General features: G+C 40.3%; 1 protein-coding gene across 1 annotated transcript; it reads left to right on the top strand.

Moving 5' to 3' along the window:
- Positions 1 to 7,854: 7,854 nt before the first annotated feature.
- Positions 7,855 to 9,814, top strand: TCEAL8 (transcription elongation factor A like 8). Its single transcript, XM_049644123.1, has 3 exons — positions 7,855 to 7,963; positions 8,359 to 8,429; positions 9,029 to 9,814. Exon 3 carries the CDS (start codon positions 9,069 to 9,071, stop codon positions 9,420 to 9,422), a length of 354 nt encoding a protein of 117 aa, XP_049500080.1. The 5' UTR covers positions 7,855 to 7,963; positions 8,359 to 8,429; positions 9,029 to 9,068; the 3' UTR covers positions 9,423 to 9,814.
- Positions 9,815 to 13,760: the final 3,946 nt, after the last annotated feature.

The following is a 13,760-nucleotide window of genomic DNA, read 5'->3' as shown; positions in this document are numbered from 1 at the left end:
GGTTAAATCAGCCAATCAATCAATCAATCAATCAATCATATATAAAGAGAACCAGGTTTCTCACTGTCAGTGACAGAAGTTAAAAATAAGTGGACGGACTGGGGTGCCTGAATGTTTCAGTCAGAAGAACATGCAATTCTTGATCTTGGGGTTGCAAGTTTGAGCCCCACATTGGGTGTAGAGATTACTTAAATAAATTTAAAAAAAAACTTTAAAAATAAGTGGAGAAAAAGCTAAATTAATACCTGTCATAATGGATTAGAGTCATAAGTATAAGTATGAATGTATGTATTGTGGGGAGGGGAGAAGGAGGGAAGGAGAGATACAGACACAATAAATAGATGCAGGTATACATACATCTCTTTGCTCTATCAACTGAGAAGTCCTAGAAACAATGACACTCCATTACCAACAGATACACCTTGCATTCAGATCTTAATTATATATGATTATCCAATAAAAGTAACCAAGATTTCTTGGAGAAGTGGCTGATTATTGGGCCATTGGAAAAAGGAAAATACAAGATGAATCTGGAATATCTTGTAGTACCAGAAAGCAAGGAAGCAGAAAAAGGATAAGGGTATGCTAACCTGAAAGAGCCCCTATGGCCAAGGGTGGTACAATTTGGGGGGAAAAAACCCAAAAACAATAATGATCATATTGAATTATAATGCCAAAGATTTAAAAATTCATGAGTCATAGTGATAGAAACAAAGATTTGTATCAATAAGTAAATCGGGGGAGGGGGAGGACAAATCTTTACAGAATAATTTAGAAGTATTAAATGTAGAAGGAAATGAGTGATATAAAAATTTACCATAAGAACATCATTGTAATAATTGCTGCAGGAAAAATCCACAGAATATTTTTCATAGTTTCAAATTATTTGACTCCTATTATTTATTAATTACTATGGTTATTTTCTTTTCATTTTTAAAAATTTTTTAATGTTTATTTATTTTTTAAGAGACAGAAAGAGACAGAGCATAAGTGGGGGAGGGGCTCAGAGAGAGGGAGACACAGAATCCAAAACAGGCTTCAGGCTCTGAATTGTCAGCACAGAGCCGGACATGGGGCCCCAACTCACAAACCATGAGATAATAACCTGAGCCAAAGTCAGACGCTTAACTGACTGAGCCACACAGGCACACTACTATGGTTGTTTTCAAACACATATCTACAAATTCCTTGGTACTCCCCCATCCAGGGGGTAGAACTTAATTCCTCTCCTCTTTAATGTGAGCTAGACTTGGTAACTTGCTTCTAACAAATAGAGTAAAAAAAGAGAAAAACAGTAACTTTATAAGTGGAGAAACCCAGTAGACATCATCTTAACCAAGTGATGAAAATTAACTTCACCATTGATTGGTCATATTGATATCATGTAACCCTGATATTATGATGAAAATGGCATTTCACCTCTGTGATATTCTTCTTCCAAATCAGTAACTCTGGTGTAATTATGAGAAAAATATCAGACAAACCCAAATTGAGGAACATTCTACAAAATACCTCACTCTTCAAAAGTGTCAAGGTCATGAAAACCAAGGAAGACTGAGAAACTACAACAGTGCAGAGTAGACTAAAAAGATGTGTTAACTTTGTATCCTGGGTTGAATCTTGGAATAGAGAAAAGTCATTTGTAGAAAACCTGGAGAAATCTGAATAAAGTCTGTAATTTAGTTAATAGTAGGGCACAAAAGTTAATTTCTTTATTTTTATAAATGTAACATAATTATTAGACAAAGCTGGACATAGGGTATATGGGAACTCTTTGTACTATCCTTAAAAGTCTTCATTAGAACTAAAATAATTTCAGAACAAAAACTTTAAAAAAATACACCAGGCTGAATTTCAAGAACCCATATAATAAAACTCTCTTAATGAATGAAACTAAATAGCTGAGAAAACAAACTGAAATGTCATTACATGGACTCATTATTCAGTGAGAAAGGGAGAATTTGACAGACTACAGTTGACAGCAATTACTTGAAAAAATAAAACCATTCCATGTTATGCCAGAAAATTTGAACTACTTAATAAACTAGTTATGCATACATATATCTATTTATCATGTGTATGTGCATGAAAGAGTATTTTCTAAATACTGTTATGCCACTTCCTTCACTCAAAAATATAATTTTAATTTATTTTAACATTTATTTAGTTTTGAGAGACAGAGAGAGATAGAGCATGAGCAGGGGAGGGGCAGAGAGAGACACAGAATCTGAAGCAGACTCCAGGATCTGAGCTGTCAGCACAGAGCCCGATGTGGGACTCAAACCCACAAACTGTGAGAACATGACCTGAGCTGAAGTCAGACACTCAACTGACTGACCCACCCAGGGTCCCCCCAAAATATTATTTTAATATAATTCAATGTCACTTATATGTACATTTTTCATTCCTTTTTATATCTACACAATTTCTACAGTATGGATAATTTATTTAATCATTCCCATATTGATTTAAATTATTTCCACCAACTTAATTGTTTCTATCAACATTGGAGTGGTTACAAAGTTGAACCAGATAAAGTTTTTGTCCTTATGGCACTTTTAGGTAAGGGAGGGATACAAAGTAGAAAGCCAACAAAACAGGGTGAAAGTGTTAGGATGGGAAAATACAGCATCTAAAGGATAATGTAGAACAGGTAATGTAGGCAGAATCAAAAGGCCAGCAGAAACTTTCTTTTTATTATAAATTTAATTTTTAAAAGCACCAAGCCTGTTAGCAAGGACACTTTCTCTCAAACAACTCAGCTTCTGCCACAGGAAAAGGTTGCCTGGCCCAAGCTGTAGTACAGCTGATGTGTGCCTACCCTGAACCCAATAAGAGGCTCTACATAGATATGGATCTCAAGGTTTAATTAAGCAAAACAATCTAAAGAATCTACCTGAGGTGGATCTTGAGCATGCTGTCATATTAAAAGTCTAAGCAGACCAACTCAAGGATTCCTATTAACTGTGGCCAACATGGATACCATGGGAACATTTGAAATGGCAGTGGTTATGACACAGCATTTCAGGTTCACAACAATTCATAAGCATTATGCCCTGATAACCAGAAACTCTTTGCCACAATAATCCACAATGTGTGCAGCATTTAGCTGTGAGTTCAGGAAGCAGGCAGAATTATCTGGCAGAGATGAAAAGTTGTGCTTCAAGATAGGTTCATTTCCTTGAACATGGCCAATGGCTATTCTGAGTAGTTTGTGAAACTTTTGAAACGTATCCATGCCAAATTTCCAAATGTCAGGGAATATAGTATGGAGGGATGGTAGAAGAGTTTACTTTGTGAAACAGATACAGTCTAATTGGAAATCATGTTTTCTGTGTTTCACTTAACAGAACATGAGTGGACTACTCTCAGTAGAACAAAGACCCAATGTATTATGTCTGCTTGTGCTCTGAAGGGGCGAATCATCTCATATGGTGGCCACTTGAATCTACACTATGCAGCCAAATCTTTGGATGTGGAGCAGATTTTGCCATGCTGGGAAGGATGCTTTCAATCCATACAGAGTGTGCTAGAGAAGTGAAGGAGAGGAATAGCTGTCTCAAGCTCTTCTATGGGATGAGCTTTGAAACAACAATGAAAAAGAAATATGCAGGAGGAGTTCCTGAATATAGAGATTCAGAACAAAAAACTATGGAAGTGACTTCTAAAGGGAACACAGAGGGGCACCTGGGTGGCTCAGACAGTTAAGCATCCAACTCTTGATTTTAGCTCAGGTCATGATCCCATGGTTCAGATCCAGCCATGCATTGGGCTCTGCACTGACAGCCTGACAGTGAGGAGCCTGCTTGGGAGTCTCTCTCTCTCTCTCTCTCTCTCTCTCTCTCTCCCTCTGTCTCTCTGCCCCCCCCCACCCCCACTAATGCTCTCTCTCTCTCTCTCTCTCAAATAAACATTAAAAACATAAATAAAGGGAACATAGAAAACAATATTCTGGATATCACAGTCTTGTACAAGAGCTCCTGGTTGGCAAAATGCTACCTTCCTTTCTTCTGCCCTCACACCACTTGGAGGACTTTGGGCTTTGCAGCCATCCCTAGTGTCCTCTTGGTACATGAAAACAAGACATTGATTAGGTCAGAAGCTCAGGGTATCTACTTTCTAGAACTCATACCTTTATTGTTAAATTAATATGTGCACATTTTTCATTCCTTTTTAAAAATAGTTTTCACTTTAATATAATGCTATTATATTCAAGTATCTACTTATATTTATTTTTCTATTTCAAATTTTTATTTAGATTCTAGTTATTTAACATATAGTGTAATATTGGTTTCAAAAAATCTACTTATATCTAAAAGCTACTGTGATTAATTTAATTTTGAAGGTAGCTATGTGTTATATTGATGCACTGAAATTGCTCAGGGATAAGAATAAAGGTAAACACCTGTATGATCTTCCTGTCAGTGTACACCAGTGAGTGTCCGATCTCTCTCGTCAGTATTTAGGAAAACAGGGTCAATATTTTCTATCGATATTTCCTTAAAAATGGTGTCAAAGTTGCTCAGACTACATGTAAGGAGAATAAGCAGAGGAGGAGGCAATGAAACTTCTGCTCCATTTTTTTGTGCAGACAGAAAGAAGTTTCATCTGTGAGTCAATCTGCAAACAGCTCCTTCTGAAACTCTGAGTTTTTTGGGAGATGCACCGTTGAAAATTATAAGAGCCACTCAAGCAGCATGTAAGCTGAAGCCTGACACTCCCTCCACTCCCCATCTTCAAACTACATCTGACCATCTGCCTGATTAGATATGCCTTCCCTCCAAATACACAGAAAAGTGCAAAGGTACAAGGCAACTTTCACTAAGGGCAATATAAGAGGTACAAACCCTGTATGTAGAATAGAGAGGGAAGGGAGAGATCACTTCCAGTTGTGGTGGCTTTAGAGTCTGGGTGATGAAGTCTGGGCTCCTAAGAATGAGCAGGACCAGGATTTAGGAGGAAGTGGAGGGCAATCAGGAGGAAGAAAATGGCATGTTAAGGACAAAGAGAGAAGAAGGCATACTTGGGGCACAGTGAATGAGAGTTCCTTTTGATGCAGTAGAGAAGTGTAATGACAAGGTTGTGAACATGGGTCCTGAGAATCAATTCTGATCAATGTTGAATGTCAGGATGAGGAAAGTAGGATTTATTTCTCTGATGGTGGGGTTGCCATCCAGGACTGTCGAGCAGGAGAATAACAAGCTAAAAATAAGGAAGAGTAAAGTTGAATTTGATGGTAATGTGCTAGGTAAATTGTAAAGGGAGAAGGAGGCACTGAAAGCAGATAGGTCAGAGAAGGAGTTCCCTTAACAGTCAGGCGTGAGGCAATAATGTCCTAAACCTATACACAAATGTTTATAGGAGCTCCCTTCATAATTACTCAAAACTAGGAACAACTTAAATGTCCTGCAGGTAAATGGACAAATAAACTGTTACATCCATATAACAGAAAGTTACTCAGCAAAAAGAAAAGAATGAACTATCAGTGCTACATGAAATAGCTTAAATGACTTTCCAGGGCATTTTGCTGAGTAAAAGAAGCCTGTCTCTAAATGTGATATATTGTAGATTTCTTTTATATAACATTTTGCAAAAGACAAAACTATAGGAATTGGGAATAGACCAGTGGTTGCCAGAGTTCAAGGATGGGGGTAAGATATGACTACAAAAGGGTAGCATAAGGGAGTTTTTTTGGAGGGGTGACTGAACTGTATCCTGATTGTGGTGATGATTACATAAATCTATACTTTTGTTAAACTTCATAGAACTATCCACACAAAAAAAGGGACAATTTTATTGCATGATAATATTTTTTTAAAAAATCAGAGTTGTCCCCCATTAAATGTAACATCTGATGGGGCACCAGGGTGGCTCAGTCGGTTTAAGCTTTGGACTTTGGCTCAGGTCATGATCTCACGATTTGGTTTGTGGGAGCGTTGGGCTCTGTGCTGACAGCTCAGAGCCTGGAGCCTGCTTCGGATTCTGTGTCTCCCTCTCTCTGTCCCTCCCCTGCTCACACTCTGTCTCTCGCTCTCTCTAAAATAAATAAACACATTTAACATGTGAAAGAATGGAAACATTTTGTCGTAGTTAATGATTACATCTTTATAATTCACTGTCTATATTTACATTGAAAACTCTCTCTTGAATAATAGAAAATGTATCCCTCAACTGTGGAATAAATTATTCATGCTTAAATATAAATTATGAAGCATTAAGCCTGAAAAAAATATTTATTTTTTGAACCTTTCCTTTCCCATGGCAGGCTTTGTTGTTGGCTGCCTCATCCCCCTGTGACCATCCTAGGCAAAAGATTCCTTACTTCCTCCTTTCCCTGACTCCCCAGCTGACTCCATTAGCCAGAATGCCATTTCTGGCAACAACACACCTTCAAGTACTCAAGATTATGAGTTGTTAGGGTATCATTTTCCACTTTTAACTAATATTTTTTTGCAGCACTGATGTTCTCTCTGCTTCTGATCATAACAATTATGCATGTTGATAGTTCTCTTTTTGAATGGAACAAAGTGAATGATACCAGAATATCTTAAGAGTGCTATGAATGAATGAAAATTCTACCTAATAAGCCTCACACCAAATGGTGAGATATAGGGGACCAAATGGTGAGATATAGGGAACTCTCTCCTTTCTGAATGTTTGAATGTATGAAAGCTATTTGAGTTCCAAAATAAAGTTCACTCTGAGGAAAGCTGGCTTTTCTGTGGACTCATCTGATTAACAAGGCACCAGATCCTAGAGAACAGAAGAGGTCTGTCTGAGGTCCATTTGAAACCCAAGCGGAATTCATTCATCAGTCATCAATGAAAAAATCAGGCTTCTAACACTTGATAACTTGAGTTCAGCCAGAGAGAGAAAATAGTTGATTATTTATATAAAATTGTTAACAAGAGAAAACTGGGCTTCTTTCCACAGATTAATCTGGGAGCCAGTTTTTTTTAAAGGTGCACTTTTAATAAGATTATTTTTTTCTAACACATCAATATGTTGTGCAAACTGTCATTTCATTTGTAGCCATTACGAAATTTTTCCGAAGTCTTAAAAATTGATAAAACTATCTTGTCCTCCATATTGTGTCAAATATCGACTATAAGGCATCTTTTTTAAGTATCATTGTAAAATATCATGATCATTTAATATCATACTTAAAACATTAAAAAATTCAAAAGAAGTCGTAAAAAAAAATCTCACACTCTCACTCCTACATTCTTTTCCTGCCGCCTCTACCCACCACCTTCCCCCATCTACCACCTTCGCCCCTTTTATTTATTTTTTTTTATTTTTATTTTTCCAACGTTTTTTATTTATTTTTGGGACAGAGAGAGACAGAGCATGAACGGGGGAGGGGCAGAGAGAGAGGGAGACACAGAATCGGAAACAGGCTCCAGGCTCCGAGCCATCAGCCCAGAGCCTGACGCGGGGCTCGAACTCACGGACCGCGAGATCGTGACCTGGCTGAAGTCGGATGCTTAACCGACTGCGCCACCCAGGCGCCCCCCACCTTCGCCCCTTTTAATGCTAGTTAGGACTCCAGGGGAAATGGTGGACTGTAGGTCTTCCTGGAGGAGAGGAGGTGGGCGAATTTGAAGCGGGAGAGAGAAGGAGATAATTCCCAAACGAAGGAGAAATGGTCGATTAACCCCTAAAAGCTGATCCTCCCTGGCAATCCAAGAAGGGCGAATAGCAACTGCAAGAGTAAGATACCAGTTCTATTGTCTGTGATTGGCAAATACGAAAAAAGATTGACAGTATCAACTGGAGGGAATGCAGGGGGCGGACTGCAGTGTTAAATGGGAGGGGTAACTGAAGACTGGAGCTCATTGATGACGCGACCCTCACGTGATCAGGAGTCGACGTGTGCAGAAGTCCTTATAGTCCAGGGCCTGTTTCCCTGTAGCTGCTACGTATTGCTGGAGAAGGAGAAAAGTGCCCCGGATCCTTTCAGGTCAGTATAAAAGCGGGCGCTGCCTTGGGGATCCTGAGGTCTAGGAACCAGAGAGCAAAAGCTAGTCAGGGTCGCCACTGTTTTCCTAACATTACAGTCCGCCAAACTCCCATTTTTTGCAGGAGATTTGGGGCTGTTTGATGGGGGTGGGGGATGGGGGAGGAAAGGCAGAATGCTAACCAATTGAGGGTTCCTAGAGAAACAGAAACAATTTGGGAAATAACATGTGTCTTCCACTCCCTGCCTGCAGGGAGCCGGGGGGCACCGGGGACGGAGGGCGGGGTTGCCTTAAAAGGAAGGAGAGGACAACTTTAGATGAACAAGGCCTAGAATCGTGAAAAGGATCCGAGATTCAGGTACTGGCCTGCTCAGCAAGCACTTCTGTCCTTCTGCAGGACTCTTGGTCTTTGGACGCGACACAGATCGAGTGAGGGAAGAGGCAGGAAAATCCCCTGGATCCCTGCAGGTCAGTGTAAGGTTGCCTCAGGTCCCTTCGGGTGGGGACGGGAGTGGGAGTGGGAGTGTGGATGACAGCAAAGCAGATCCTGGGGTCGCCACAGCCTCTCCCCATCCGGATTAAGCGCCGGAGGCCTTTGCAGAGCCTGCAGCGGAAATGGGGCGGGGGCGGGGGAGGTAGGAGAGACCGGGAAGGGGGAGGGGAGGCCAGATACTGCACCACCCGGTCTCAGGTGAGTGGCGGGAGTTTGGAACCTCTTGGGAAAGCCCAGGAGGGCGGGAATATTGGAGACAGGCCTCTAAGGAGAGGGTTAATTGCTTCTGCGCTGCTTCCGCTTGTGTGCTAGGAGAGGCCTGTAAGCAGGGCCTGCTGGGAAATGGTGGGCTGGAGCGGGAGAAGGGAAGATGGAGCTGGAGCCAAACGGGGAGGGAAGGAAGGTGGAGGAAGGGGTGGAGTCAGGGGAGTTCTGAGCTTGAGGACCTAGCTTTCTCTAGTTGGAAAACTTAGACATATTAGGGACCTGAAAGAGAAGAGGCCAGTCGCTATGGGAACCCATACTATGGCTGGTCTATTTGTCTGGCATCTAGTTTTGTTTCCTTGTTTTCTAGAATTAATTTATTCAAAAGAAATAACAGAAAAATACTCAACATGCAAAAGTCTTGTGAAGAAAATGAAGGAAAACCACAGAACATGCCAAAGGCAGAGGCAGGCCGCCCTTCAGAAGCTGTACCACAGGAGGCAGAAGGAAATCCTCAACCTTCCGAAGAAGGTGTAAACCAGGAAGCAGAAGGAAATCTTAGAGGAGGGCCGACCCAACCTGGCCAGGGGTTTAAAGAGGACACTCCTGTGAGGCATTTGGACCCTGAAGAAATGATAAGAGGAGTAGATGAGTTGGAAAGGCTTAGGGAAGAGATAAGAAGAGTAAGAAACAAGTTTGTGATGATGCATTGGAAGCAAAGACATTCACGCAGCCGCCCTTATCCTGTGTGCTTTAGGCCTTGAATTTTTTTGTCTGATATTAAATCTGGCCCCTGCTTTCTTTCTGTTAGCGTTTTCTGATGTATCTTTGACTTTCGTTTTATTTTAATCATCTGGTGGAATTTTTTTTAGGTAGTTCCCTTGTTACCAGCATCTCACTGGATTTTGTATTTTGACCCATTCTCCAGGTCTGTTTTTCAATTGGAAAGTTTCACACATATGCATGAAAATATATTCATACTATATTGTAAAGTAAAACATAACCGGTTAAAAAGCAGTATATTTAGTATCAGCTCACATATGTAGGATTAAATCCCAAATTGTGTGTGTGCGTGCGTGTGTATACATACATACATATATCAAAAACTGATTATTTCTGTGTAGTGTGAGCTTTTTTCTTTTTGCTTATATGTATTTTTTCATGAACACATGTCACACACACAAAAAGAATAAAAGTTTTATAAGTAAGAGTCAAATAATTTGCAACTGGCTTATAGGGGCAATGGGGGCACCTAAATTCTTGATGGAATAACTAAAAGAAATATGTAAACCTCAAATTACCTCTGGATCTCTTAGCCAGAGGAATAAAACTGGCAATTATTACAGATATACTTGCTTAGACTCAGTCTTTTCATGGGGAAAATATTTGCCTCACAGAGCTGCTGTAAGGAAGAAATGAGGCAACTCTGAGCTGTGCCAAGTAGACTCAGTCCTACCTGTGCATACAGAACTCCAACCCACTACAGAACATCAGTTATTGGAGGGAGGTCCCTGGCATGACTTACCTGTGCTCAGGAACAAGTTCACTAGTAGGCAGGGCATTGGGGGCTTCCATACCAGTCATCTGCTGTTAAACCCCACTCCTCCCCTGGGTTCTGCCATGCCTGGTGGGCACTGCTACCTCTTCTGCTGGGTCCTTTACTCTGCTGGCCCTCACTGCTCCTGACACATTGGAGTGCTTGGGTGCCAAATCCCACTCAATTTCCTGGAGTCCTTACTGGGTTGAACCTCCATTCTTTTCTGAAGCCTGTCTGCTTTATAGTGACCCTTAACACAGGTGAGACTGCTCTAGGATTGCTTGAGCCACAGTGTCTTGCAGAGTTTTTAGCAAAACAGCCCCTTTTGTTTTTAATTCCAGGACGCTTCCTCTAACTAGGAGTCAGACATGATGAGGTCATTTGAGAAGTAGGACCAAGGTACAAGTTTGAATAAAAAAAGTGCTGTAGTCAGAGTTGCTGCTTTAGGTCTAAGGACTAACTAAAGTTTTGTCTTCCTTCTCTTGTGAGATGATCTCTCCCTGAAAGCGCCTGGCAGGCTTGTCCTACTGGTTCAGAAGACTGAATATGCATAAATTGCGCAAAACAATACAGGAAACCGATCTAAGGGAATAGTTTCCTTCACCCCATCCCATCCCCAGTTGAAACGTGAAAAAAGAAAAAAAGACTTGAACTGTATAAATTCACTAATAGAAAGGCTACTATATAAATGTTCAGAATTTTATTTCCCCTACAGAACAAAAACTATCTTTTCTTCCTGACAGCCTCACATACTTGTGTTTAACTGAGACATCATGTTTTAATATTTAATTGATTTCTTGATTATTACTAAGGAGCTGGTGTTGTCCAAATTCTGCTATCGACTCAATAGTCTTCAACAAATCTTTTTATTTCTCTAGTATCATGGCAAGCAATTCCAAAAGGAAAATGCATGATGTAGATTGCACTCCAAATGTTTTCTCAAAGTCTTGCATAATCACCTGCATTAGAATCACCTTGGAGAGCATCTTTAAAATAATGATTTCTGGGGCTGACCTAAGACTCATTGACTGGCTGTAAAAGTAACAGCAAGTTCCTCTAGGGGATTATGATACACACTGAAGCATGAGGATGACTGGCATATACAGTATGCTTTACATTGTTTCAAATATGAACCCTAAAATAATGAGACAATATGGATGAATTTTATTGAAATTCAGAAAGTAGAGGTCTACAACAGTATTTATATTTTTAAGTATGAACTATGAAAAGATTGACAGATTTATACATAAAATTTAAAAGATTCCCCTTGATAATGAAATACAAGATAAAAAGACAAGGGAAGAAATGTAATATTAGATACATTTTTTCTTGACTGAACACCATGTTTGGCCATGCATTCACTCCTTTTAATATGAGTTAAATATATTCAGGTACCCTTTTTGTGATCAGCACACAAAATGGTTAGCCAGTCCTATGCTTTTTGGCTTTGTTTTCATTTTTTCATTGTGATATAATTTGGGGGGATCTTCATGTCTCCAAACTATTCTTCAAAGTTGCAACAGCTGGATGGATGCTAGTTGGGCTCGACTCTGGTTGGAGTGAGATGAACTTCTAGGTCCTCATTGCACCAGTTCTACAAGACAGGGTAAATCCATTCTCCTGGTTCTCAGAGGGGCTGTGCTCAGGTAGTCACTGAGGTAGACTTGGCTGTGCTCACCCAAGTCACTCCTCCTGAGGGTGGCTCTGACTATGATTTCTCTGTTCCAGCCTGCAGCAGGCACAGACTCTCTTAAGATGATGGCTGGGCTGCCCTGGACATACTTGGAGGACAACACCTGTCCTCATTGCAGTTCAGAGCAGTTTACCTTTGCTTCCTTCTCCCCTTCTCTTTTAAGGAACTTTGTGTATGGGATGAGATAAAGCCCCAAAGATTCATAACCAGAAACATTGGTTTATGATCATCTTTGTCTATGCAATTGTCTGAACTGGGTTTGGCCAGGTAACTTGGAGATAAAGCTGAAGAGATTGACTTTTCTCTCAGAGTCCAGTGAAGTAGCTCCCAAAACAATTGGGATGAAAATGGGTATAGATTTCAGGCAAGACCTCTATCATTCTCCTACTATCCAGCTTGCTCAGACTCCCAGAAGGCCTCTGTTGTGTCTGGGCCTGTTGGTGTGGTTCTGCAATAACTCTGTATGTGTGTGGTGCAGTGCTTCTGATGTCTGTATCAGCCCTGGCTCAGGGATATAGGAAACCCCAGGTAAAGGAAGCTTACAAGAGTATGTGGTCCTACAGTTCAGGAGAAAAGGGGTGTCACCTCCTGTTTGAACAACATCCTTGCACTGTGGGCTCAGCCCCCAACTTGGGGGCCAGAGGAGTTAAGCCGTAAGTTGGTATGAAGATGCATTTGAAGGCATTGATGGTAGAGGAAACAATTGTTACCATTGCTCTTTTGGTCTGTCATCTGAGGAATTATTACCACTTTTTTTTTTCATATCCTGAAAAACTGGTTGGGCAGTAAGGTGAAGATAAAATTCAAGTTCTTGGGTTTAGGAAGGCAAAGTGGTTAAGTGTATGGCCTTGGAGTCAGAAAAAACTTGGGTTCCAAGCTGGGCTCTTTCCCTTACAGCGTGTAACATTGCATTAATCACTTATCATTTTTTCTTGGAGGACACCTACTATCTTTGAGACTAGACCATTCATGGGCTCCCTGGAAATGGAACTCCTAGACCAAAGAGGAAATTTCCTCTCCATCACCATCACTGCTGTTATCATCATCATCATCATCATCATCAATGTCATTATCATCATCAAGGGATGGTATTGAGTGAATACTCAGTGGATTCCTGTTGGGTACAGGCCACATACTGTGAAGATTTCTAATGATCAATGAGCAAGCCCTGGCAACCTATCATCTGAAAGAATGAGGCCAGTATAATGGAAAAGCAGTGGCTAGAATTGGATTCTCTATGTATAAAAAGTGTGAGCCCAGAGTGGTCCATTCATCTCTAAAATGAGTATGACTCTACATACACCCACAAGACTGTTGTGGGAAGTTAGTGCAGAAAACTATGAAATTCCTGGCTTACAACAGGCCCTCATAGAACGTTAGATCTTTGATCATCCTTATCAACATCATCATCATCATCATCATCATCAGGTGATGCTGAGATAATACTCAAATACAAACTCAGAAAGTCTGTGCTTCCTTGACTCCATATCACCCTTCCAAAGCAAAAGTCTATTCTTGTTCCTTTCATTCAACCTCATCCCTTGCATAAAAGAAGCAAATAGTGCATAAACTAAATGGAATAAATGTTATTCATTTAGAATTATAAAATAAATAATTGAATTCCGTATACATTTCCAGCATTTATGCACTCTGGTGGCATGTGTGAATTTTAGAACGAGAAAATTTCCCTTTTTACATTTCCATGTTATTTAGCTACCTGCCTTAAAATTTGAAATCATGAAGAAAGTCTTTCTTTCATGAATTACAAAATATGGTGTAGAAACATCTCACTGACATGGAAAGGTATTTCTGACGATCATACTGTTTCATGAAAAAGCCAGCTGCAACACACACACACACACACACACACAC

The sequence above is a fragment of the Panthera uncia genome, chromosome X (genome assembly GCF_023721935.1).
Source record: "Panthera uncia isolate 11264 chromosome X, Puncia_PCG_1.0, whole genome shotgun sequence".
Classification (NCBI taxonomy): Eukaryota; Metazoa; Chordata; class Mammalia; order Carnivora; family Felidae; genus Panthera; species Panthera uncia.
The sequence above is the reverse complement of the archived record's forward strand: the minus strand, read 5'-3'. Positions and strand labels throughout refer to the sequence as shown.

What these genes read in the sequence shown, in the direction of transcription:
- TCEAL8 (XM_049644123.1), top strand. Translation starts at nt 9,069, where the DNA reads ATGCAAAAGTCTTGTGAAGAAAATGAAGGAAAACCACAGAACATGCCA.